Source organism: Anarhichas minor, unplaced genomic scaffold (genome assembly GCF_050575085.1).
Source record: "Anarhichas minor isolate MPS153535 unplaced genomic scaffold, ASM5057508v1 ptg000062l, whole genome shotgun sequence".
Classification (NCBI taxonomy): Eukaryota; Metazoa; Chordata; class Actinopteri; order Perciformes; family Anarhichadidae; genus Anarhichas; species Anarhichas minor.
The window spans coordinates 9,871,121-9,897,832 of NW_027466508.1; the positions used below are offsets into that span (position 1 = coordinate 9,871,121).

The 26,712-nt window shown below is 41.4% G+C and overlaps 3 protein-coding genes across 3 annotated transcripts; 1 reads left to right on the forward strand and 2 right to left on the reverse strand.

The window, feature by feature from the left end:
- Window positions 1-68: 68 nt before the first annotated feature.
- cmtm4 (CKLF-like MARVEL transmembrane domain containing 4) lies at window positions 69-15,513 on the forward strand. Its single transcript, XM_076077650.1, has 4 exons — window positions 69-1,705; window positions 7,055-7,231; window positions 12,007-12,105; window positions 12,682-15,513. Exons 1-4 carry the CDS (start codon window positions 1,520-1,522, stop codon window positions 12,844-12,846), a joined length of 627 nt encoding a protein of 208 aa, XP_075933765.1. The 5' UTR covers window positions 69-1,519; the 3' UTR covers window positions 12,847-15,513.
- cmtm3 (CKLF-like MARVEL transmembrane domain containing 3) lies at window positions 15,223-24,975 on the reverse strand. The gene is made up of 5 exons (XM_076077651.1): window positions 24,756-24,975; window positions 19,019-19,174; window positions 18,780-18,875; window positions 18,509-18,629; window positions 15,223-17,006 (listed from the first exon to the last, which is right to left on the reverse strand). Exons 1-5 carry the CDS (start codon window positions 24,870-24,872, stop codon window positions 16,978-16,980), a joined length of 519 nt encoding a protein of 172 aa, XP_075933766.1. The 5' UTR covers window positions 24,873-24,975; the 3' UTR covers window positions 15,223-16,977.
- A 172-nt stretch (window positions 24,976-25,147) lies between these two features.
- cklf (chemokine like factor) lies at window positions 25,148-26,615 on the reverse strand. Its single transcript, XM_076077727.1, has 4 exons — window positions 26,450-26,615; window positions 25,860-26,015; window positions 25,682-25,777; window positions 25,148-25,500 (listed from the first exon to the last, which is right to left on the reverse strand). Exons 1-4 carry the CDS (start codon window positions 26,537-26,539, stop codon window positions 25,390-25,392), a joined length of 453 nt encoding a protein of 150 aa, XP_075933842.1. The 5' UTR covers window positions 26,540-26,615; the 3' UTR covers window positions 25,148-25,389.
- Window positions 26,616-26,712: the final 97 nt, after the last annotated feature.

Sequence of the window (26,712 nt, forward strand, 5' to 3'; positions counted from 1 at the left end):
TAATTACTCCATAAACCCTAAATCCACCCTGCACTACAGCACACAACTATATAAATGAGACTACTAATTAATGACAACCATGGTGCTGATTGCTAAATCCAAAATTGAAATGCATATTTTAAAACGGCTGATTCTTTTTCCATTGCACTGTAACGTGCAGTCAAACACTGAAAGATCACAAGCATCACCAAAGGTTAAAAGTGTTTGTATAGCTATTCATATGGTAGTTTAACAAATGGGCTAACAGGACTGTTTCGATGGAATTGCATTGCTAGACAACAGCTTGGGTGTTTACTTCACCTAGGCAAGATTATAATGCCCCTAACTACCACAAGAGGGCAGTAAAGTACACTGAGTCGCAGTTCATTCAATTTCAAGAAAGTTAGGCCTATCCCTGAATCCCTGAAGTTTACTTGATCTGACGTCTGATTTTAAAAAAAAAAGCTCCAGAATGTTTTGTTGTCACACCTGCATCGATCAATTGTGAGAAAATAGCTGTAGAAAAGCAGACATATTTATCTGTTCTTATATTTTATTATTTAAGCTTTTGTTTTAGACACATAATAGGTTTTTTCAAGATAACACAGCCCAAACCTTTAGTACCAATGCAGTTAAATGCTACCCTGGAGGATAAAGTAGCTACAGTATAAAGTCCATTCTGCATCCACACTGTAATCCTGTGGAGAGTATAATACTTGTATTATTGAAATACTTTCATCAGGCCTGGCTGGAGGTAACGAGCAGGACTGCAGATGGCACACAAACGGTGAGGAAGGACCAGTCCGAGAAACAGGAGAGACAGAAACAATGCAGCAGAGCCCGGTGCTGTCGGCGCGGTTCCGGCTGGATTCGTTTTGCAGGCTGTTTGGGAACACTTAAAACGGGCGCAGAGATCGACACAAGAATGTGCCGTTTTCAGAGGGGCGGAGACAAGCTGGCCTCGCATCCATAGCGAGTCGAGCGGCGCACGGGCACAGCCTCACTGTGGGCTGCCGTAGAGAGACTATAGCCTAAGTTTACAATAGGAACCAATAAGGTCCTCTCGGTTCTTCTGGGCCACAATGGGTGGATGTTTTTTCGGCCGCAGAGAGGAGTCACACAGCCCCCGGTAAGCATTGTTTCGGTGCTGCTGAACTAACCAGAATCGTCCAGGGTGAAGTGACACTAGGATTCGTACTAGTGGCCCGCTAACATAGTTAGAAGTGCGGCTCTTTAGAGAGAGACGCAACATTGCAACCAGGAGGAAACAGCGCAGGGTTACATAAAACGGACCCCAGCCTGGTTTTTGCAGCGCGCAATATTGAAAGCGCACCCGTCGCGGCTGTTTCCCCCCGTAAGGTGGCCATGAAGAGTGGACTGCCTGGCTTCTTTTCTCCATCCACTTCCAGCCTGCATGGAACAAAGTGTGCTTTTCTGAAACGCAACCTGCGCTCGTGAGGTGGATCCAGGCGGTTTGTCAGCGTGGGTTTGTGTGTCGTAACGTTGCCAGTCGAGAGTCCAGCTTCCCCCGACAGTCATCATGAGGACCACCGAGGAGGCAGAGGGCTTTGACGGCGAGGCCTCCAACACTTCCATGATCTCCGGGGCCAGCAGTCCGTATCAACCCACCACCGAGCCCGTCCATTCGAGGAACGTGTTGGGGGGGATACGGTGCGACATGGAGTACCTAAAGTCATACTTTGGGATTTTAAAGATGGTTGAAGTGGTAAGTTTGAGCACATCACTGCAATGTCCATAGATGTAGCTACAGCTAGCCTGCACATACAAGTGAGTAAAACTAACTATGACGCACCGTTAGTGGATCACATCCACTGAGCAGCTGCAGCCACTAACATATGGACAACATGGCTCTGCAGGGAAAGTGCTTTTCTCCTTTAATGCAATACTCTAATATGTTAGCATTAAAACCTCACAGTTGACTTCTATCTATCTCTGAAGTAGGAAGCCCAACATGTTAATTCGAACAGATGTGGCTCTACAGGTCCTGGTTTACTCTGCTCCACACCCCCTAGAGTGGTTAGGAAGGGTTCATGCTAACAGTATGCCTACCACACCGTGGCACGTAAAGGCACCGGGGTGAGGGATCCCAACTGTCAATTTAGAGAATTTAGCTCAGCTCGTCAAACTTGAATGACTCTTATTTTGAAGGATGCACATTGGCTTCAACAAAATGGTACAGTATTTAAGTGGCGTTATCCCCAGCAGTACCTTTTTATTATTATTTTAGTGTGTAGTATTTCGGTAGGAAGCTGGCATGTTTGCAAGTAGATAGAAAATGACCTCTCAGATGTGTGCCTGCCCTCTGCTGTTCCCCTGCTGCTCTCAAAGTCCTTAACCGTGGGGCCATTCAAAAATGCACCCAGTGATACCTGCACCAGTGATAAACTGTGTATCCTTAAATATAAATAAATATTAGCTTCATCTATTTGTCAGGGTGTAGTAGTTACTGTGGGGGGGGGGGGGAATAAACACATATTCACTGTTTTTTTTTCAAATCAATATGTCTTAACCAGATGTCTGAACTGAGACAGAGGCACCAACAAACTCCTAAAGCTCTAGCAAGTCACCAGAGGAGGAAATATCTATCGAGCCAGAGCCATTTCTTCTCTTCTGGTGCCAAAACACACAGGCCTGCACACACATGATGGAGTGTGTCCACAACAGGAAAAACCATGGAGTTGAGGAAGCTAGCAACTACCTCTAACAATGTTTGTGGATAGCACAAGCAAACTAAAAGTCAAAAAAAAAAACCGCAGAGTTCTGGCTTCTCTGCTTCACTTTTCAAACTTAAGTTTAAAAAGCTTGTGGCTGTGTGACAGAGGTGCACAGTCAGCCTGTGCAGTTGCACACAGCTGTGATGTTTACTTCTGAGTACGTGAGAAGGAAGCCATCTGTCATCAGTGTGGGAGACGTTTGGAGCAGCCAGGAACTAAGAAGAAGATTCATATCCACAGTCTTCCTCAAACAATATCATATTGTCTTTGACTTGTCTGCTGAATGACGGAACAGGCTTTTTATTTCTGTATTTCTTCCACATCCCCCAAAGCTTTGTCTAAATAAAATACAATCTAAAATTGGTAACATGATTTGATTGAGACACTAACGAGATTACAAACTGACGAGACATTTGGTTTCTGTGCATTTCGGTCAACGACTAAAAAGTATCAAGGTTCAAAACCAGCCTTTTGTTCACAACCTTTACCACCAACGCCCCCCTGATGCAACTAGAATGTAAATGCTGCTACCAAAACAGCACAACGTAGCACAGAAAGATAGAATGCCATGCAAATATTGCAACTCTGCTACTGTACTTTTTAAAACAATGATGAACAAAACAAGTGCACACCCATCTCTCTCTGTGTGTTCCTGGAAGATCCTAAATATTTCTGATGTATATGCAGTCAAAAATAACAGCTATGGCACACCTTCTGTTTGTACTGTCTCTCTACTTGAATGGTTTGTTCGGCGCTGATGCTGACTTTCCAGTTTGAGCTAGTCAAATATCCTTCACCGCCAAGGACGGGACCATTGAAAGTCATCCAAGTTTACACTCGGTACCTAAGAGGAGGCCTACAAGCCTTGCTGCCAAACGCTAATATCTTCACTGGCTTGCATTTTTATTGTTCTGTCCTCTTTAATTGTTTAGCTCCGTCCCGGCTGAGGCTGTGTGGTGATCTTTTAGAACGGATTGATGCCGATACAAAGCTGACTGCATTGTGTTGTACTGGTACAAGGACCTAATGCAGGACAGTTTCTGCTTGATCTGGAAACACTTGCGGAGGAGGTTTTGTGCCTGTTATTCACATCACTGTGTTAACGGAAAGTTTCTCCGTGGCTGAAAGGGGGCGGTAGTCATGTGTTGTTTTAATAGATCGTCTTTGCACAGAAATAAGTCGTATGGAGCAATGGTGAGCATCGATGCAAAATTGACTGGCACAGCACACTACATGCTACAGGCTGCTGATCGGTACTGATCAGAAACAGCCCCCAGTAGGATGTAACCTGAGCGAGGTGTGTCCATCTTTGTCCCTCTACTGTGACTGGGTCAACAAAGACCAACTGATATTCAGCGTATGACAGGAATCTGATACCTTGTCGGACCCGACGGAACACCAGTGAAACCCTCTTTGTTTCCAAACAAGCCTCATGTCTTCATGATGATTAGCAGTTCACTCACGATGGTATGTGAACCCACGTTTGACTATTCTAACAAGTGATAATTAAATATTATGCTACGGTGGGTTTTTTTTCAGTCTGTGGATGTTTTGTAATGAAGTTACCAGATGCTCCCAAATGTCAGCGAGCACTTCCTGCTCTGAGAGAGACTGCATATGCTAAATTCTCTTCTGGTCGAAACATTACTTACTCGAGGGCTTGATGGGAGACATAAAGACAACAAGGACACATTGTGCATGCATGTGGGGAGACATGCATGCTGTTGCCTGTACGCACGGCAACACACACTTACCTTATTCCCTGGGGTGAAATATAACCTGCATTCAGGCTACTTTTTCCATCACATACATGATTGTGGGGCGGCTGCTGAAGCATATTCGACAACTTGGGGTCATTTGTTTTGTGCACGAGGTCCCACAGCACTTGGGGTGCAGCATATAATGTTGCGTAGTCTTCGCAGCCAGGCCTATTTGCTCCTTCATTCATTTTCTGCCCAGACAGCAGATGGTGTATAAGAAGGGGATCTGAGTTCTAGAGGCCTTTTTAAAGGCAACTAATCGTGTGCATAATCCCAAAGATAAGGATTTGTGTGCATTAGGGAGAGAGAAGAGAGAGAGAGTTGATGAGCAGGTTGTGTAGGGGTGAAGGTTGACATAAAATCAGTACTTACAAGTTTGTCCAGTAGTGCTCTGTGATCCCCTGTGTCTGCCTGACACCTGCTACAAATAGACCTGGGAAAAGCAATATGCTTTCTTCAAGAGATATGACATCACCCCTAGGCCCATGCAGCCCTCCACTCCCATTTGGGTGTAACCTTTTTGGTTGTGTTACAGTCACAGATGGACTGCTATCCAACTGCATGCTCTAATATGCCTTCAGCAGCTGCACAAAACATAAACCTTTGTCAAAATGCTGGCTGGACAGCGGACGGGCTTTCTCTCGTCTTTGCTTTAGCGTGTCACTGGTAATGTGAAAGCTGGACATGTTCTGTACATGCTTTGCTCTCTAGGATCTGTAGGCGTTTCCTGTGAGGTGATGTCTCAGCCAGAGACTTGGAACATTGGACCAAGAGTCTGTCACAAGCAGGAGAGTCAGAAACGGTCGACTCTGCTCATTAATCTGGATTAACAGGCTTGAATGTTGAGCTGCTGAGAGCTGGGAGACGGGAGGAGGGGTCGTCTGCTAATGAGACTGTTTGAGTTTGTCCGCAAATGTATTTGTTCTACAGTGTCGAGCAATGCAACTAGTTGTGGTGGATTCAAGATCGGAAGAAAATCTATATTGGGTTTCACAAACGTTCCCAGTGTTAGGGTTTTAAGAAGTATTTCACTTTGAAGCTTGATGGACACTCTGGAGTCAGATTAGCTCCTTAATAAACAAGTTTCAAAGATCCAGATTCAAGCGCTTGTGAGAGTCTTAAAGACTTTTCTGCAAAAGAAATGGGACAACTGTCTTATCTCCAGAAAAGGCTTTGCTGTATAATTGGTTAAATTCAATTACTTCCAAATACGTTGTTCCAAAGATAACTGAAGTCCCAAATAGGCACACAAAAACAGGAGAAATATAAATGAGCAGATAACCAGTCCCCTTAAGTCAGACCAGTCTCCATTGTTACAGAATTTACGAGTCATTGCCCTTCTGACATCTTCTATAAATAAGGCCTCTTTTAAACATAACCACACATTCACAGATGCAAACCGTAGGTGACATCTCTCATTTCATCTTCATATCAGTAGATGTTCAGAACGGAGCTTTGGAGACCACATCTATCTATTATTGTCACGTCATTTGTTTTAGTGGCAAAACATTTGTAAAGATTTAAACATTCCCTTGAGATGGGGCTTCATGAAATAAATAATATTATTAATATTTATGAAATAATGTCTTCTATCGATATTCTTATTTATACAAACTAATGTGTGAAAATATAAACGACCCCAAATTCATCTTTGCAACTACAGCAAACCCCCCAGACCCACTACTGTTCAACCCACATGCTAATGACTTTATGGTCTTTATTTTTAAAAATCCATTTCATCAGAGCTGGCATCATTACCCCGCAGCTCGGTATCAACCTGCAGTGTCTCGCTGATGGAGAATAAGCAGCTTATGAAGCCGCACTTCAGTCAACTCCATCCTGTACCTTCAGTGAATAGAGGGGCGATAAACACAGACAGGACTCAAGGCCTGCCATAGTGTACATGAAACTGCTCTTTTGGGCACAAGTACAAAATGAGTTTGATACAAGGTGTAAAAGAAATGTAGCAAATATTGTGCCAATTGCAAAAGCTTAAAATGTCGCCGTGGACTATTTTCTTACAGTTTAACCTCCCATCATCATCCCTCAACTCATACCCGTCATTACACAATATATTGTAACAACGTTTAATACAAAATGTAGAACCTGCCCCTCTCTGGTAGACCAAGCAGATCTGGTCTAAACTGGTTTAAATGTGGCTGCTTCAGGTCGGTAATATGTTGCAGTGGCATTCTCCTGGTTCTGTTACGTCTCCGAGCCAATCGGTAATCTGCTTGTGGTTTCGTCGGAGGCTAGATGGCAAGAGGAGCACCTCAATAGCAGAATTCTTCCCATACTGTGGTTTGTTGATGGATGTTGGCTGGAGGGACGCCTCTTCTCGGGCTGCCAGGAGTGAGACATTAGAGATGGGCTCACGACCTCTGGTCTATTCATAGGACGATCCCTTCATCATCTGGAAAGACACTCACTTAAAGTTACAGAAATGGCTACAGTACCCCTTTTATCCTCAAGAGCAGTATAACCAGGAGTCATTTATTTCTGTTATCGATTGAAGAAAATACAACACTGAAAATGTTTAACATATACAGTCTCCTCAACATCTCCTGTTCCTCACTTTAGGTCCTGTCACTCATCGGATTCATCTGCATAGAGACTATCATGATGTGTTCTCCCTGTGGAGGAGTGTACTTCTTTGAGTTTGTCAGCTGCAGTGCTGTCGTGGTGACAGGAGTCCTCCTCCTCATCTTCAGCCTCAACCTGCACACCAAGGTGCCCCACGTCAACTGGAACCTCACGGTAGGTACAGGCGGACCTAATGTGTCATCCGTAGTATGCCATAAAAAAAAGTGATATTATATTTATGTATGATCAGGCTTAAACACGAGCTCATTCTACCAGCAAAACTGTGAAACTTCAGTGAGGATGGAGCTGGTTGGAAGTGCAAACGGTTTCAGTGTTGCCAACAGGACAAGCATTGTCAGCGGTAGGCAAATGAGCTGGTGGGTGTTCTCCAGCAGATACTGGTAGCCTGTCAGTGTTGGCCTACGTACACACGTTGGTGTGTTCTGAGCTGCTGCCAAGTATCCTTTACAGAGAGGAGTGGGGAAGAGAAAGCCACACAGTGTACATACTGTAGTGATGTTAAGCCAGATGTCCAAATCCAACCATAGCTATCGGATTGCTTTATGGCATCCTTGGTACAGTATTCCACCTCATACATGAAGGGAGGGAGGGCCTTTGGCTTCTACTTTTGGTGGAATGACACCAAATGAAACCTTTTCACAGTCTCGGAGTGGCAGTGCTTATACCGTTGGTTCTTTTTCTTAGACGTTCTGTTCATTTTCTCCGGAGGCTCACTGGCTCATGTCTCATGTCGGCTGAATTATTTTTCCATTCAGGTGATTAATCGCCAAGAAATGCAATTGTCAACATGTATTATTTGTGTTGTGGGTTGCCATTAGACTTGGAGGTTATTCTTCAAAGAAGTTAGACTGGTGGGCTTTTTTTTTTTTTTTTAATATAATTAGTAATTACATATATTTGGACGACAACAAATTCTGTGTTACAACACAAAAACCCTGTTCACTTTTGGTGAGTGAACTGTGGCAAAGACGGACTTGCAGCTTGATTTCACAGTCTGTGCCCTGTGACTCCAAGCTGTTGTAATTAACAAGCACATGATGCTCAGTTCCACTCCACAGTTGTAGGCTGCACCCCACGCTGTTTATGTCTGTCAAGTTCAAAGCTGCTCCAGTCACATAAGGCCTCTGGGAATTCCACCATTAGAAAGCTTTTCAGAGTGTTCACCAACTGTTAACCCCTCTGCTGCCTTCCCCCGTTTCCAAACTCTAAACCGTGGACTGACGCTGCCATTCCTCCCCTGTGAAGTGAGCTGTTTTATAATGCGGTTCGAGGGAGGGTTTTGATCGTACAATTATGTGCTATGTGATCCCATCTCCTCCAATTCACCCTCTGTGATGACTTTGGCAGCACAGAGGGGGGAAACACAGGTCCTGACCGCCGCTCCCTCCCCTTCAACAAGGAAACGAACGCAGTCCAGGCATCTTGTTATAAAGCCACTTGGTGACTTTTTTTAGTTTTTAAGTTGAACTTCAGGGTTTAGTTCACGCGAATGAGCTTGCCTCGCACAACCGGCTAGAGACATACGGGCAGACTTACTCAGTGCATTGTTTTCCAAATAACTGTCGGCCACGCTGAGGGGGTTGTGGGACAGAAATGGGGCGACCCTAAGGACACACGGGGAAGAACATTCACAGCCTGAAGGGGAGGGACGGGGAGAGAGGGATAGTGTTGTTCTCCGATCAAAAGGAGAGCATCGGTTTGAAAACTCTGCCAGTGTGGCCAATATAGTATTATGTTTTGTTTTGTTCTGGGGACAGACGGTATCTCATCACCGTTAATGCATGAATGAGTTGGGGATGAATGACTGGGCCTGTCACCTCCTTACAAACAAGTCACCTTGTTTTTTATTTGTTGACATTTTGGCAAATCTGCAATTCCCGTTCACATTGTAGAGATGACAACTATTTGGATAACTTGTTATACTGAAGTCAGAATCTAAGATCTTATCTAAAATAAGAGCTAAGATCAGAGTTTATTTGATCTATTATTTTTTGTGATGTCTAAACAGAAGTATGGGTGTTTGTTTTCATTATTCAAATAATGTATTTGTATTCAATTTACATACCCACTACACACACATACCTTTTGTCAAAACCTGTACTGGATAATATTGCAAGTAAAGATACCCGTTTGATCATAATTGACCCAGTATGGCGTCTTTATGTATGTGTGTGTTAATCCTTCCCTGGATGGCCCCGTGTTATTCTGCCAGTAGTGATCTACATCTCTCTGCTGAATCTGCGCACACAGCTGAGGTTTGTGGTTATTATTAGCCATAGTCATTAATCTATCATCAGCTCAGACCATAGACCACTCTGCTCATGTTGTATTTACTTTACCTACAAGCGGAATCCAATAAAAGCTTTCTTGGTTTTGACAGCTGAAGTTTGCCACCCAGGCAGACAAAAGGCATGAAATACTTCCCTACTATCTTTATTTGTCTTTCAACAAGAGTCGGGCGTAGATGTGAAAGCCCGGAGAGACGTTTTTATTTTTGCATGAAGCTTTCAAGCTCTGTGGGACTTGATTCGACTGTCATGAGAATAGATTTCATAATTCGTCTTCTGCTGCGTCCTCTAGGGTTTCCATAGTTGCAGTCCAAAGACTATTTCTGGCTTCTATCCTGAGAGCACATAACAAACATAGAACCACATACAGTTACACGGAACAACATGTGGTACAATTATGGTACAAGCAACATTTTCTTTTTTGCAAAAACCCGATATACAAGCAAAAAACTAAATTATTACTGACTTCTGATGACAGCCCTGATCCTGATCTCCTCTGTAAGACAACTTGTTGGAGTTTACTATTAAAAAGACCAAATTGTTGATACAGATTAGTGTTTACAAAGGCACAAATGGGGTAAAAATATCATTTAGTTTAGTTTTTTTTTTTTTTTTGTATGTTTTTTACTGCTGTGTTGTGGATCCTGTCTTGTTACTTGTAGCGGATAAAGTCATGGGGCTTTGTGCTTTTAGGTAATGTATACATAGTTGGTCAAGGTTGACAGAGGTTTCAACTGGATTGTCCAACTGCTTGCTATAAGTACTAGATCTCTCCCCGTTAGTATAGTGGACAGTATCTCCGCATGTCACTCTGATGACCACGGTTTTGATTTCTCGACCGGATAAAATATTCCTTTTTAGGGGTGGGAGTAGCTCAGTTGGACTTTAGCTGGGTTCAACTTAAACTCAGTTCATTTATGTGTTGTTGTTTTTTTAAAGCATACTAGTTTGATGCAACGTTCTGAATCTCAGCAGATAGAGAGAATACTGTAAAACCATTATACCAGCCAACAATGAGCCACAGAGCCAGTGGTTTGGTCCAGTCTGTGCTTGTGTTATTTAAAGTTTTACAGAGTGCCGGCCTGGTTCAGATGTGGAATTTGTGAACTGAGTGAAGCAGAGAGTCTCAGGGTCAACTTCAGGGACTGAGCTGACTGGATCTTGAGAGAAAATGGGATCTGAAAGCTGCAGAAAAGCCTTTCTACTCCTGAGAACGGGACACTGGAATGTTAAACAGTATTTCCTGTCTAACCAGTTGGGCGAGATAGATGGGAGCGCGTGTTTGTATTGTGAGCAATGCTTGTAGTGTGCATCGGAGTGTGTCTTTGGGGATGTTTAGTGTGTGTGTGTGTGTGAGAGAGATGGGTGTGGTTATGATTTCGTTGTACATTGACTGTGCCAGTTAGCTTGAGGTGGTATGGTTCCATATGAGTGCGTTACTGATTAAATTGTACTATCAGTTGCAGTTTTTCTGCCCTGCTGAGTTGTCTGTTGTGTCTGTTTCAGCCTTTGCAACACCGCTGTTGTATGAGCGTTGTGTGTCATATGAGAGAGCACGTCTGTCATGATCACTATCACGCATGTGATCACGAGGGCCGTGCACCAGCCGTGCTGAGCACCTCGTTATTAACCCTCCCCTAACTGCCTGCTCTGCTGAGAACGAGAGAGTGAAACATCAAAGGGTAGAATCTCTTTCATTCCCCTTCTCATGTGTAAAGAAAAGTGGGGGATGGAGTGAGTTGTTTGTGTTTGTGTGTAATATGAGGTGCTAGGTGGCTTTTAAGTATGTGCTGTTGGTTTCTTTGCCCTCCTGCAGTTTTACAGTTGAGTTTGGCAGGATGTCCTACCTAGACGTGGCATCAGCCTTGTTGCTGAGACAAATACAGGTTTGAATTGTGTCAAAAAAAAGCCTCAAATGTATGTGGACTCTAAAAGGGATTAATTTATCTGTAGCTTTGATATTAGCATTGATGCAGCTTTACGTGCAGAATTATGGTTGGAATACATTTCAGATTTCATAAATACTTTAAACACTTTCATTGATGTGCTTTGGGGTAAAAAAAAAACAAAAACATCTCCTGCTGTGAGGAAAAATTATTAAAATGTAAAAGACAGGAGGCCACTGTTATAACATTGTTGCTTTGAGTGCTTTAGGTACATTGAATTAAAGTGTTATTTTAAGCCTCCTGTGTGAATAGATATTTTGTGTATATCATTGATGATTTTTTGAATTTAAATATGACATATACTTCGTGTGGGGCTGGGGATTGAACCGGAATACATTTTTGGTTTTGACTAAAATGTTTCCACATGAAAAAAGTACTGAAAACTGGTATCACATGCTCTCTTTTTAAATCGTTTGATCAGATAGTTCCTGATTTATTGTTTCTTTTTTTTGTTTTTTGAAAACATGTATATATTCCACAACGTAAGGCATGTACAAAAGTTTAGATATAGGTACTGAAACTCAAGCATTGCCCTAACTGTATAAATGTATGCAGACATTTAATTTCATGCTTCACCACTGACAACATGATCAATGACAAATCATTTTTTAATTACTCTGCATCAGCAGCATAAAATGAGTATTGATGAACATCTGGTTTCTCGTGTAATGTTTGTTTTTGTGTGTCCCTGTAGGATCTGGTTAACACGGCTGCCAGCACCTTCTTTTTCTTCTTGTCGTCTCTTGTGTTGGCCTGCATCAACCATAACACTGGAGCTGAAATAGCAGCAGTGGTGAGTAGTCACAACCATCCTCTTTTGCCAAGATATACAGATACAAAACATGGCAGACATCTTTACAAACCTCCTCTGATCAGTCATTAAGTTTCCTATCGGGGCATATCATTAGTTAAGAATTCTTACTTAGAAATATACTGAGGCATTAAAAAGAGCTCAGCAAAGATCTCATTTAGGTACCCGACTCGATATCTCATATGTGTGGCCGAGCAGAGCAAAATGCAGGAGCTGTTCCTGTTTGTGTTTTGTTCTGACCAGATCATTGAGTTATCTGACTGCTGCTGCCTGGTAGCTCCAGTTGCTATCTGATCTGAGTCACATGCTGCCTGATTACTTAGCAAGATAGCATGTGCTGCCAAAGCAAACCTGAATGCACATTTCTTTAGCACCAGACCATTTGTGTGCATGAGTATGGGCTTTTAGCAAGCATGATTAAAGTCATTTTTCTGTATGTTTATCCATGCAATTGAAAACATGTACGCTTTTAAGCCTAATCTTATCAGTCTGTACACGTTTAGTCCTTTGTTTCCCATTCAAATTCAGACATTGTTCTTCTACTTCCTGTTTCCACAGATCTTTGGCTTCCTCGTGACAGGTGTGTATGGTATAAACACCTTCCTGGCGGTGCGGAGGTGGCGCCGTGGCAATGGGTGTCAGGGGGCGGCTCAGACCAGCGAGTACATGCGAGCGCGCACAGCATCTCGTGGAGAAATGGAGGCAAGACCTGAGCTTGCGTGAGAGCTGGCAGACAATCGGACTAAATGAAAGTATTTCATTCAAGTCTTGAGTGGAAGGGCCATCTCAAGATCACCACATGCTTGTGACTTCTCCTGACAAACACCTCGGCTGTGCTTTCTGCCTGCCCAGCCACTGAATGAATCTTCACGTCAACGTCACAGTCTGAGGCTTTGTTTTTCAGGCACCCTGTTTTCAGTGACGCATAAAGACTCTGAAATGAAGAGCTCCGGACAGAATTGAAGGTATTCTCTGTTTCATCCACATGTCTTTCTAAGTCGGTATGAAGGATGACTTCCACGAGGAGCCAAAAGAAGAAGAAAAAAAGACTGACTTCACTGCAACTGTGCACTAACTAGGTGTTGACATTTCATAAAGTTTTGTGTTTCACTGTGAAAGAAGTCGAGTTAAAGAAGGTCAACTTTTGTACAGTCTGCTTATTTCCCACCGCTGGCTGTGAAGCCTGTGGTAATAAATGTGACCGTGGGTTCAGGAAACCACTGGACCAGAAACATACAGTTAGCCTGCAGCACAACAGAAGCACCATAACTTCACTGTTCTTTCTTAGATACTGACATCAGCCTTTGGTTTCTACCTGTGAGCAAGGCTGTAGATATTTTCATCTAAAGATTACACATGCTGATGTTTGTTTCTCTTGCGTCTTGACTAACTTTACAAATGCCTTTAACATGTGACCTTTAGCCGCTAGTAAGATCTCTCCTTCCAGCAGTTATACAGTAACAGAACAAGGTCATTCTTAACTGCAATAAAGACGGGGCAGCGCAACAAAAGTTCAACTTTTTTGAAATGAGTGAAAAAGATCTACTTACCGAAATAAAAGTACCTTATTCCATCTATTTGATCCCCAAAATATTCACACTAGCATTCCTAAAATGAGGGCAACACTGTGAGCCAGGAGTGATGAAGCTATTGGTAGCTCGTTACTTTTGCACATATCCACAGCTTCAGGTAACGGAAATGTTGACGGTGCATCAGTGAGATTAATTTTGAAATCAGTCGGTGACCTGGTGACCAGTGCCCTACCCCGAATGGACTGTTTCTCAGGTATCGACACACTCCTTCCGTCTTTGAAACATAAAAAAAAGATTTGAAATGAAATCCCAGGGTGCCTCGAACTGAACGTTGTATTTCGTAATGCTTTTCTAATTATTAGACATAACAGGACTATCATAAAGAATGAAAATTACTGTAACTGATACTTTCATTAAGTGAAGGTAGAGCTGGTCGGATGAAAATGCAGTACTTTTAGCATTATTGTCTCAGCTTTTATTAAAATGTGTGCATATATCTACAGTATATTATCACACTTCATGTATTATGAAATTATCATTCCACATTGCAGCTATTATAAAGCTCCTACATGCAGAGCGCAAAACAGATTCTATTTGTTTTTCTGTTCCCCGAACAGAAAAAAATGCTTTATCTTGAAAATTCACATATTTGTTTTTGAAGAAGGAAGAAATGTAAACTGAATTTTTGGTGTCTGATATCGTTTGAACGCATTGAATTTACACTACAGTTACACGTGTGCGGTTTATTTGTTGTATAAGACTTCTAAATGTAATCAGGCTGAGGTGAGTTTGTGCTCGGTCTAAGTTGACTCTATGGCGCCACCTCCTGGTCGTCATCTAAAATGTATTCCTTGTGACTTCAGACGACTGTTGCAGTACAGCCAGATAAGTGCGTTGTGTGTGCGTGTGTGTGTGCGCGTGTGTGCGCATGTGCAAGAGAAGGACTAGAAATGTGTTTGACTGTGGGTTAAAATGAAAATAAAAACTGTATGGCTTCTTAAACAGCCTCAGAAGTTTCCACATTACACAGAAAGATTGATTAATCAGGCTTTTCGCATGTTTTTAGTAACTTTTATCACGTACAACTGCTATTTGTCCTGGTATGGCGACCAAACTACTTTTATGAATAGACAATAACATCTATTCTACTTTGCTCTTTCATGCATGGGTTTGTGTCTGAGTGATGTAAAAATATTCACACTTTGCAGCACAATCACGCAAGTGCATTATGCTATTTGATAATATCAATTTACCATCATATCGGTCAAAAACTATCGACCCTGTATATACAACGTTTTGCTACAGTGTGTAATGGTCTATTTCTATTTATAGGGAAGAGAAGAAGTTATTTTCACTAGTTTCCAGATCGCACTATAAACGGTGAACATGCTCAGTCTGACTGTTTGGATGAAATTGGAGCTCTTCTCTACTTTTAATTCTGTGTGCTTTGATTACAACAACACGTCTTGAACAGCATGGACACGTACTAAGCTGTATTGTGTTCAAAACATTTACAAAAGGCTTCACTTCAGTTTATAGTGACGATTTAAATAAAGTAATTTGGACATTATTGAAAATAGCTCACTTTTTTTATTCAAACTTTTTTTCACAAAAAGGCAAAACGGTAAAAAAAAAAAAAATCTTTATATTTCACCAACAATAGTTCAGCAAGGGACCTTTATAAAATGATGCTGTGTTCAACTTGTTTTGTTTTTGCGTTTGCACGGTAAAGGGGTACGGTTGAGTTTTGTAGCTGTCCAGTGAAAATCACGTATCTTCAGTCTCGAGGATTCTGCCTGGGCACCGTTCAAACAAAAAGAAACACAGAAGTAACACACTCTCCCATGAAGGGCAAACAATGTATAATTATTGGATGTAATTGCAACCTTGGAAGTGTTTTTCTAACCATTAATATGCCAATTGCTCTCAACAGTTGAAATTCCACATGAAAGTTAGAGGCCACTGTTTCATCCATTTTCAAATCACAGTGCTGTTGTAATGCGCATGCAGTGCAGTGTGTATTACATAAACACTCGCTGTGGCTAGTGCGTGTAATTCTTCAGTAGTGGCTGTGGAAGAACTGAAGACTCAAAGATACTTTTCAAAACAAAAAAGATTCACATATAGGATATCTAGCATTTAACAATATAATAATGCATTGTTATTTACACACACACACACACACACACACATTGGTTGTAAGAAACACATACAGTAGACAAACTGAAACAAAAGAGCAGAGAGTCTATCAAACTTTGGGTTAGTTGAAGAGATCTTAAAATGTAGCATCATTTCTGTCACATGACAACTTTCAAACATGGGTCATTGGGTCATATATAAACTAACGATCCAGAAAAGGTTGTCATGTGGTACAGCAAGCCACAGGAATTCTGTTGAACCAAAAGTCAAATTTAAAAGAAGACCAGTAAATATTATCCTCAAACTACAAAAAATGCACTCTTGTAGAGTTTAGACAATTGGACAGAGGTTGTAACCAGCCAACCTGCAACCAATCTGTTCTTCTATATACTGTACATGTGTTTTTTTATAGTAATACTACAAATGTATAAATGGTGACTCACATGTTTCATTATTGGCACACCTAAACATGTATTCAATAATGAGATTAATTTAGTGTTGTACTCTAATATGTCTGTAAATAGGGTCACAGTACGTGCCCAAAAGTCAATATTAATCATTGCAGGTTTAGACATACTGTCTGCTCCCACATTCAGATCCTACAAACAGCTTCTGAGAACCCAGTATCATGAGACCCAACAATTTCCCAGCTTTATGATCTTAAGGTACAAGGTTGGCATTTATATTTTCTCCAAATTATCTAAGACACTGAATATGAGTTTGGGCACAAAAAGAGCAAAGCGTGTTTTGCATTATTTCATAAACTTCTTGCAATGACCAGTAAATTAGTAACTTAAAAAGACCAACATATTTGACACATCAGCTTAGACTTGTTTCCTGAATGTCTTGAATGGATGCTTAACAGAATTCAAAGAGGATAAGTAAAGAGGGTCAGAATGCCCTCTTTACACATGTTTGGCTCTCAGGGACTATATGGAGAGTCCCCAACTACAAATAAATGCACATAATTATTAGAATTAACCAACAAGCAATGTAACCATGTGGTGATTGCTGCACACAGTATCAAAGTAACCTTGAGACACAATTAAACACTTGCAGATCTTTACACATGCTGGCTTCGTAGTGGAAATTTCTCCTGCAAAGTTTGTTTTATTTTGTTTGATCAAACTTGTCAGGTGGTCTCCTGGTGGTGGTGGTCTCCTGGTGGTGGTGGTCTGCGGTCTCAGTCCGAATCAGAGTCTGAAATCTCATCTAAAAAACAAAAATAAAAACACACCTCTGGTATCAGCATGAGTGCGGAGAAGTTACATTAATAAGTAAAACTTTGGTTAGTGTACTGGTTTTCGTGCAAAAATTTGACTAAAATGTAACTGAAAATGTATAATATGCCAAAAAATGTCATAAAAAGTCAAAGTATAGTATCCCATAAAAACAAAAACATAAGCCATTAAACATTAATGTCCCTCGGGGGTTCTTGTGGGGGGTGCTGCGGGAGTATGGGGTGCCGGACCCGTTACAACGGGCGATCCGGTCTCTGTACGACTGCAGTAGGAGCTGTGTCCGCATTCTCGGTAATAAGTTAGACACGTTCCCGGTGGGTGTTGGCCTCCGCCAGGGCTGCCCTTTGTCACCGGTCCTGTTTGTGACTTTCATGGACAGGATATCTAGGCGCAGCCTCGGGGCGGAGAACGTCAGGTTCGGTTGTCTCGGGATCGCCTCTCTGCTGTTTGCAGATGATGTGGTCCTGTTGGCCTCCTCGGATCATGACCTCCAGCATTCACTGGGGCGGTTTGCAGCCGAGTGTGAAGTGGTGGCATCTGAGGCCATGGTTCTCTGCCGGAAACCGGTGGATTGCTCCCTCCAGGTGGGGACGGAGTGCCTACCTCAAGCGAAGGAGTTTAAGTATCTCGGGGTCTTGTTCACGAGTGAGGGTAAGATGGAGCGGGAGATCGACAGGCGGATCGGTGCGGCTGCAGCAGTAAAGCAGGCGCTGCACCGGACCGTCTTGGTGAAGAGGGAGCTGAGCCGGAAGGCAAAGCTTTCAATTTACCACTCGGTCTACGTTCCTACCCTCACCTATGGTCACGAACTCTGGGTCGTGACCGAAAGGACAAGGTCGCGGCTACAAGCGGCCGAAATGAGTTTCCTCCGTAGGGTGGCCGGGCTCAGCCTTAGAGATAGGGTAAGGAGCTCGGTCATCAGGAGGGAGCTTGGAGTCGAGCCGCTACTCCTTCGCGTCGAAAGGAGTCAGCTGAGGTGGTTCGGGCATCTAATTAGGATGCCTCCTGGACGCCTCCCACTGGAGGTTTTCCAGGCACGTCCAACTGGGAAGAGACCCCGGGGAAGACCCAGAACATGCTGGAGGGATTACATCTCCCAGCTGGCCTGGGAACGCCTCGGGATCCCCCAGAATGAGCTGGAACATGTTGCCGGTGAGAGGGAGGTCTGGGTCAGCCTGCTTGGCCTGCTGCCACCGCGACCCAACCCCGGATAAGCGGAGGAAAATGGATGGATGGATGGATGGATGGATAGTATGATATATATGATATACATTATGCCAGAAAAAAAGTCTTAAAAAATAATATAAAAATGTAATTTAAAGTTATACTATAGTATGTTAGAAAAATGTCATGAAATTGTCATAGTATAGTATGTCATAAAAATGCAAATATGAAAGACATACATACATACAAGACATGCCATACACATTTTATAAAAAGTCAGCATGTAAAAATGTCATAAAAAGTCATAACCTTGCTGTCTCGATGGCTCCTCGTTGGACTCCCCTCCTCCTTGCTTTAGGAAAGCGGCCAGCTCATTGAAAATGAGATAAAAATCTAAAGCAAAAACGATGGTGGCAATGAACCCAAATATCTGTGAAAAAAAGAAATTTGAAACAGGAACGATTAAAAGCTACAATTTAAAACAACTGAGATGATTCCAGAAAGGCTATTTTTTGTGTTCTTAAAACATAAATAACGGCGGTGTAGGCTATATTGAGATGAGCGCAAAAGTCGACTTTACCCCAGCAGCCTGAGAGGAACCGTCCACATATTTGGATACGGAAATGATCGAGATGATGAAGAAGATAATGGAGGCAGACACACATCTTATGAAATCCTTTGAGAGAAAAGCAAGAAACAATATGATTAAGAGAAACTTCATATCACTGTACTATTTTTCTTCCTTCAGCATTAAAAAAAGTTTTACAATCATGCATATCGACTTTAAAGTTTTACATTTTATATGAAAATTGCTCTCACCATAAGAGGCCACAGGAAGCCTTTAAACCTCTCATTGAATTTGGTCGAGTAAGCGAACAACAAGAAGAGAGCAGCTAGGAACTCCAGCAGAGGAACCGTCACAAAGGCTGCTGCTGTGGATGCCGCGAAACACACAAATGACACAAAGGACAGTGCCTGAAGAGACGATTAGAGAGAGAAAAACATAATGTACAGTATGGGGGGCAGAAACAAAGACTTTATGGTGGGTCACAGGCCAAAAGCAAAAATATATTGTATTGTATTGCCTTTCTAAATTGTTCTTACAACTTAAAGTTTTAAAGTTATAGTATAGGGGCGACTGTGGCTCAGCGGTAGAGTGGGTAAGTCAAAAAAAGTCAAAGTTTTTTTGTTTTTTAAGTCCTAAAAAGTCATAAAGAGTCACAGTATAGTATGCCGAAAAAAGGTTTTGGTTTGTTGGTCAAAAAAGTAATTAAAAGTCATAGTATAGTATGTAAAAAGTAAAACATTATAAAGTATAGTATGTAAAAAAAAAAAGTATTTTAATTTAATTTAAGAAAAATTTATTTAACATACTTTGCCCTGCAGCTTTAAATTCAGGTTATTCAGGTGGGAAGTGATGTCATCCAAAAAGCAACAATGTTATATTCTACTCTTCTTCTCTTCTTCTAATAAGAGAAATTTGTGTGCAGGGTCTAACGTTATATCTGTGGTTGTTGAAACCACTTGTTTCAGCTCTATTCCTCTCTCTGTGTACATCATTGTTGGGCAGTGAATGAATGTGTTAGGATTCTGATCATATTGGGCTTTTAGTTATATTTTCTATTTCATTCACATCATTTCGGATGTGAGTGGGTACATTTGCTAAAAAGAGTTGTGCTTTGTCTGGTAGTGGCGCTTCACATTGTCGCTATTAATAATCACCACGGACTCTGAACATATGAGACGCACTGGTTTAGACCTGCCCGTGGGAATAAGTAACATATAAAAGTCGGTCCATTCTTGGTTAAAGGCTTTGGTCTCTCTGACCACATTTCTCTTTTTGGAGAATGCCATGTGGGATAACTTCTGACTCACATATTATTCTCCCACTGCTCGGTCTTTCGCCCCGTCTCCCCGTGTGTGTAAATCTCACTAGAGTTGGGAAGCTTATCGGAATAAACATTTGATTGGCTGAGTAGCATCACGTGATGTGATTTACAACGCATGTAATTGGTCGGTGTGTTTCCTGGACCGCTGAATGAGTGCCGTAAAGGCTGGAAAAGCTGCGCCGGATAAAATAGAAGTGCTCCGTAAAATGTTTATAATTATCAATTATCAATCGTTTTTAGGTCCAGGGTCCAGACACAACGGCATCTGAGTCCGGACTCGGATTCGGACTCAAGTGCGATATTCACACACGGGAGAGACGTGGAGAGAAACCCAACAGTCGGAGACCAATGATGTAAACAGAGAGAGGAATAGAGCTGAAACACGTCCCTGCATATAATTTCCTCTTTTTAGAAGATGAGAATGAGAACATTGTATACATGTCACAAAAGTCATGAAAGGTCATAGTATAGTATGTCAAAAAAAAGTAATATTACAGTAAGTCGAAAAAACTTACAAAAGGTCATAGAGTTGTATGTTGAAAAAAGTCAAAATATAGTATGTTGAAAACAGTCATAACAAGTCATAGTATAGTATGTCGAAAAATATTGATGGTTAAATAATGTGAAGTCATGAAAACGTAATTGTATAGCACGTCAAAAAAGTAACAAAAAGTCATAGTACAGTATATCGAAAAAGTCATAAAAATGTCATAGTATGATGTGTCCAAAAATCGAATTGTCACTCCGCTTGTAGTGCTCAGATTATGAAAAATAATTAATAATTAAGGATACTGAATATTTAAAGAGCAATTTTACCTCACAAAAAATAAAACAACAAAATAAATGTATATTATTATTGGGGTTTGTTTTAGATCAATGAAGAGTTGAGTTAACCCTTTGACCAAAGGGTTAACTTTTAATTATCTTTTTGGGATCAAAGATAATTAAGAGCTTTTGAAGAAGTCACTCCTGTCTTGAATTCATATTTAATTAAGTGAGCTGCTTCAAGCAAAAGCCAAATTAATATTTTAAACACAACTGGCTAAATAAAATGAATCTTCTTTGATCTTCTTCCTCTGAGATAATGTAAAACTGTCCCATAGCTGAAGTCTGAGGGAATTGCAGTTTCAGGCCCACTTCCTGTAAGGAGATACAGCTGTTAAAAGAGAACGTGTTTTCGGAGCAACTTGTCCACTGTTACACTGAATCTCTCTTGTTCTCTCTCAGACAAACATGCACGTGCAAGCAAACAAAAAGATAAACTTGTTATAATGAAGGACGTTCAAACGTGCTCTTTGTTTGCAACAAGTAGTTACAATGAAAGTAACTGAGCCTGCCCTGTGTTTGACGCTTTCCATTAGAAGTGCTGGACAGATTATATCAGTTTAAGTTTAACGAATGCAAGTCCAGACGCTGTAATCTCAGACAGGCCCGGCCATCTTGTCTTTGTCTCAGTCAGTCATCCTACACTGGCCTGAGGTTGGGAACTCCCCCTGACTGAACCCAAACCACTGCAGCTGCTATTACTTAAAAATGCTGCTCCTGAGCAGCATCCTGTCAGGGATCGATACGATTTCTACATGTTAATTAGAAGCCTTTCTTTGAGTTCCTCAGTAGATGCTCGGGCATGTTTGCTTATGGAGAATAGGGTCTGGGATGTTGGGATGACTACGATGCAAAATAGATGAGCTGGCATCTCTACATTTTCTTGTACTGTACATAATCCGGCAAAACAAATCTCACATCAGAAAGGCAGAAAGTCTGGTTAGTGAGACTGTATTCAGGCTCAACAATTATATTTTTAGTTCCAATCATATTTTTGTTGATGTTGTATGAATTAATGGTTTGGTCAATGAAAATAGTGAAAATAGTGAAAAATGTCCATCTCACCTTCCCCGGGGCCCAAGGTTACGTTTGATCTCTTGTTTCGTCCAAAAGCCAAAGATATAATAATTACATTTAAAAAAAAACATGATTTCATGGCAGTTTTGCTTGATATTAATTCAACAATTTTGTTTGTGATGCATTTTCTGACAAATGACTAATCATCATGTAATCGTTTGTTTTGCAAACTCTATAAAAGATGAACTGTGCTATAACGAACTACCATACTGTGCTATGAAGTGGGGTCAGATGGGAGAGAGCGTGTCTTCAAAGCATTGCCCTTAAAAGGTATGAGTCTACTGAGTAGGTCTTGAAGGAGGTGAAACTTGTGGGGGCTTTTAAACTCACAAAAACATCATAAATCCTGAGGCCACAAACACATTAGGCTGCATACTGAGCTAATGATTCTGACAGTCCAATCAGTTTACACCACCTAGGCAGGAGGCACACTTTGCACACATTTACCGCACCATGCACCCTTTATTAACAGCTTGTTTGCATTTTGAAAATATTTCAAACGCTACAAACAAATCTTTTTTTCAGCAACATTAGGTTTACACCCTGTGATTTCACATTCCTTATTGGGCCTGTTGCTGGCTGCGACTGAGAATCCTAATGAGAAATGCACAGTGCTCTGACACACTGTGTATAATAATGCGTGCTCAGCAGGATCTGTGTCTGACTAATGCTCCCAAGAATGGAAAAGCTACGGGGCTGTGTTCACTTTACTCACATGTAACAGTTGACTTCATTAACTGTGAGCTCATATAACACTATCTGTAAGCTTTAAACTGTATCCAAAAGACAATGCAACCACGATGTTCTGGGACAAAAAGCTTATAGCTACAGTACAGCGAGGAGGTTGCAGTGCAAAGTACAGTACCATACAATACAGTACAATACCAGGGATGGTTACAACGCCATGGTTAACTTGTGAAATATAAAGCTAAAACCAAATGAATCCCAATGTACTACTGCTCCACACCAATGAACAGCCATGGAAACTTAAACTCTAGTGTAAAGGGTCAGTTCACTCAAGAAAGCAACATGTAAAAAGTAGTTCCAGTTAGGGTTGGGAGATATGACAACATAATGTGAGACAACATAGATTTGTCAACTGTCAGCGATTTCACCATACTGCTTTACTGTTAGCTATCCTTTTTATATCTCTGGTTGTATTGCATCATTTGTACAAAGTTGCAAACTTCGATAAAAGACTGTTTTATGGCAGTTTGGGATTTTTATTTTACTTTGTGATGAAGTCCCTGTCTTGGTCAGGTATTTAATTTGCTGGATTAGCTGAAAATTCAAAAGCTATTCTGGTTATAAATTTGTCAATTGATTTTCCAAAAGATATCCTACATCACATACATCAATACAGAAGTTTTCTTTCCATTCTATGGATGCTGCAGAGTAACAGGGACACTGTTTCTGTAATAAGACACTGCTGTTGAGTTTTAAAAATGCAATTTCTCAATTATGTGAGCGCTTTCAAATTAAATTCCATTCCCCTCCATTGTATTAAAAAACAGATCTCAAAACATGCATGAATAAAACCAAAATGTGAAAGGCCACATATTAATACCAACTCACAAACCACAAACACACAGCAGGATTTCCTCCAGAGATTAGATTAGCACGGTGTGGTAAAACACAGATGTACCGACACAGCAACGACAACCACATTCATTTCAAATGCTGTAATTTGCAAATAACACCTCATCTCTTTTTAGTGAAGCCTAAGGTCATCTTTCTTAAAGATGTTCTAATGTTCTCTGATTTTAGCAGCGGTTTTGACACAAATGTCCTAAAGTGAGTCTTACCACTCTATGTAAATTTAAACCAGGTGTACACTCTCAGCTACATGCACATAGCAGCACACACTTCTGCTGTAGTTAGTAGAGGCCAATTGGCTTTTTTTTAGTGTAGTTATACAGAAGCATTTTAGCCTAGGGGTGAGGATAGCGGTCACATTGTTGAGTAGTAAAGAGGCTGTATCGTGTGTGTGTGTGTGTGTGTGTGTGTGTGTGAGTGTGTGTGTGTGTGTGTGTGCAGGGGGCTGCTGAGCTCTGCATTCACACAGAGGACTGTGCTCCAGGCTATACATGTTTGGGCCACAGAGTGGAGGATGTGACTGTGAGGGAGATGAATGCTCTCTCACATGACACAAATTTTAAGGGTTCATGCAACAGCGAGACCCTTCCTGTAACAAATGCATGCTGCTGGTAATCTCCCCGCCCTCACCACTAACACCATCACACACACAGTCAGCTCCCTGCTTTGTTGAAACCCACTTGAACAGAGAATAAAAAGTAACCACTATACTCTATAAACGTTAACATAGCTGATTTTAAATTGGCACAACACTGAGAGACTGAGGGTTATTTAGCTTGATCCCTGACAGCACGGATGGTTCTGTACAATGGACAAGCTAGTTAGAGTGGTCTTCATGCAGCGTGTCTAATCCAGTACAAATGTGCATTCCAAGTTCTAGAAGTGTACCAGTTGCTTTAACCCCTCACTGCTCCTCCCTTTACTAATGGAAAGCCTGTGACGGAAACTGACTGACCCATCTTCAAAATGACAGTTAAACAGTGAATTAAAGTTGTTTCCAAACGTGGATTAAAGCAACACATTGCTACAGCTGCCATGACGCTTTGAGAACAGCAAATGCAAGTATCCAAAACGTAGCGCGCTTTGGGGTTTTGTGCGTATCTGGCGAAAACAATGGCAGAGTAAGAGTTTCATTTGTTACAGAAGTGATCCCTCTGGTCATTTCTTACCACTTCAGCAATAAGCAGCATTCCTTTCTTTGAGGAGGCGAACTCTTTGCTCGGGAGAACAGAGAGCAGGACATTCTGGCGCGGCCGATTCGAGTTGGGAGCCTCGATGTCTCCCATGGTTGGAAAAATATATCAACTCTCCTCAAACTCCAGATAGCCCAAACTACTACGTAACGTAACGGATTCAAGGCAAAACAACAAAAAAAAGATATGCGGAGGCGTGAGGCTTCTCGTTGGTGGAAACGGAAACAATGACAGCGCGGAAACGCAGCGCGAGCTCCGAAAAAGCGCAACATCTGGTTTCTCCAGATGTGAAATGCGATGCCCCCCAGCTGCATGCAACACAATCCTGAGCCACTCAGTGGAAATATTCAACTCATGGTGTCACAAGGCAAAGGAAAAATGTTTATTGATATTGATATTCCATTACATTTGTGTCAATTCAAATATATTGAAAAACATCTTTCAGAAACAAGTCGCATTATCAATTTTAATTATTACAACTGGAATCATAATATGCTGAAACCTGGTACAAGCTTTGAATCATGAAGTAAATGTGAAAGTAATCAGTAGAAGCTTTGAACTTGTTAATGCTCGCATAGCATACTGTATTACTTTACTGTCATTTATTCATTCATTGGTTGTCTTGCCTCTGAATTTCGCTTCTCGGCTTGTTGAATGTGATGTTCTTGAAAAGCATGAAGCAGTCCACACACAGCAGCCCAGCTGATAATAAACCAACTATCTGCAAATAAAGAACAGATTTAAAAATGAATGCATAACACTATATATCGACAACAGTATGTGTGTGCGTGTGTGTGTGTGTGTGATAGAGATAGAGAAAAGCTGAATCTTCAAACTTGATATTGTTTGGTTACAGGACATGTATACATGTAAAATCAATGTTTGGAAGAAATATTCCTCACCCCTCCAACCAGTGTGCCTGTGACAGTGTATGTAGTCAACGCCAGCAGGCTCAATACAATAAAGTAGACTGCTGCAAACGCTGAATTAAAAACATCCTGAGAAGAACAGAACAAAAACTTTAAAAATGCAACCTGTACAATAGGCTGAAACTTGTATGTGCTGTAAAACATTACCCACAATGAGAGGCCAAAAGAAGAAGGTCAGCCTTTTGTTGAGTTTGAACACGTACAGCAACAGCAGAAGTGAAGTGATCACAAACTCCAACACTGTGGCTGTAATGTACTTTGGTCTAGATGCTGCAGCGAAACACACTAATGCCACAAACAGAGTCACCTGAAGCCAAAAGAAGAGACACAGACAGAACATTGTTTACTGCCACAATAGAAAATGTTAATTCTAAAACCGCGTCAAATTATTGAACTGTGATATCATGAGTTGAGCTTTTTCACTAAACTTCCAGCAGAGATCAACACTTCAGTTCTTCTGATTCACTAATTGCCTTCCTTCATACGAAAGAGGAACTGAGACTCTCGGCACATGTTGCCACATCACATTTTTTAACCCAGTCGGTCTTTCAGCCTTTTAAAACTAGTTCTAATAACATTGTTGACTAACATTTAAAGCTAATTTGTGATGCTATGTTATCGCCTCATGTACTGTATCTGTTCCCCTTTCTAACGTGCACAGGACACGTCTTAGCTCTTTGACTTCTTCTGTTGGAAACTAAAAAAATGTTCAGACTTCTGGAGATGTGCGAATTGTCTCACCATCTCTGCTACTTTCAGGATCCCCCTCTTGGATTTGAGAAAAGCAGTGTCCACCTCTATGGTTGTCATTCTGTTTTGATTCTCTGACATGTTGGTACGATTTCATTTGCAAAAGACAGCTCGCTCTGTTTCCTGAAACGAGCAATTTCCTTTTAGCTGTCGGAAATGACTGTGTGCAGGAAAATGCGCAATATGTTCACACCAGCAGCTACTTGGCACATCTACTGAAACAGATGAACAAGACGACAACTCACAGGGCCATA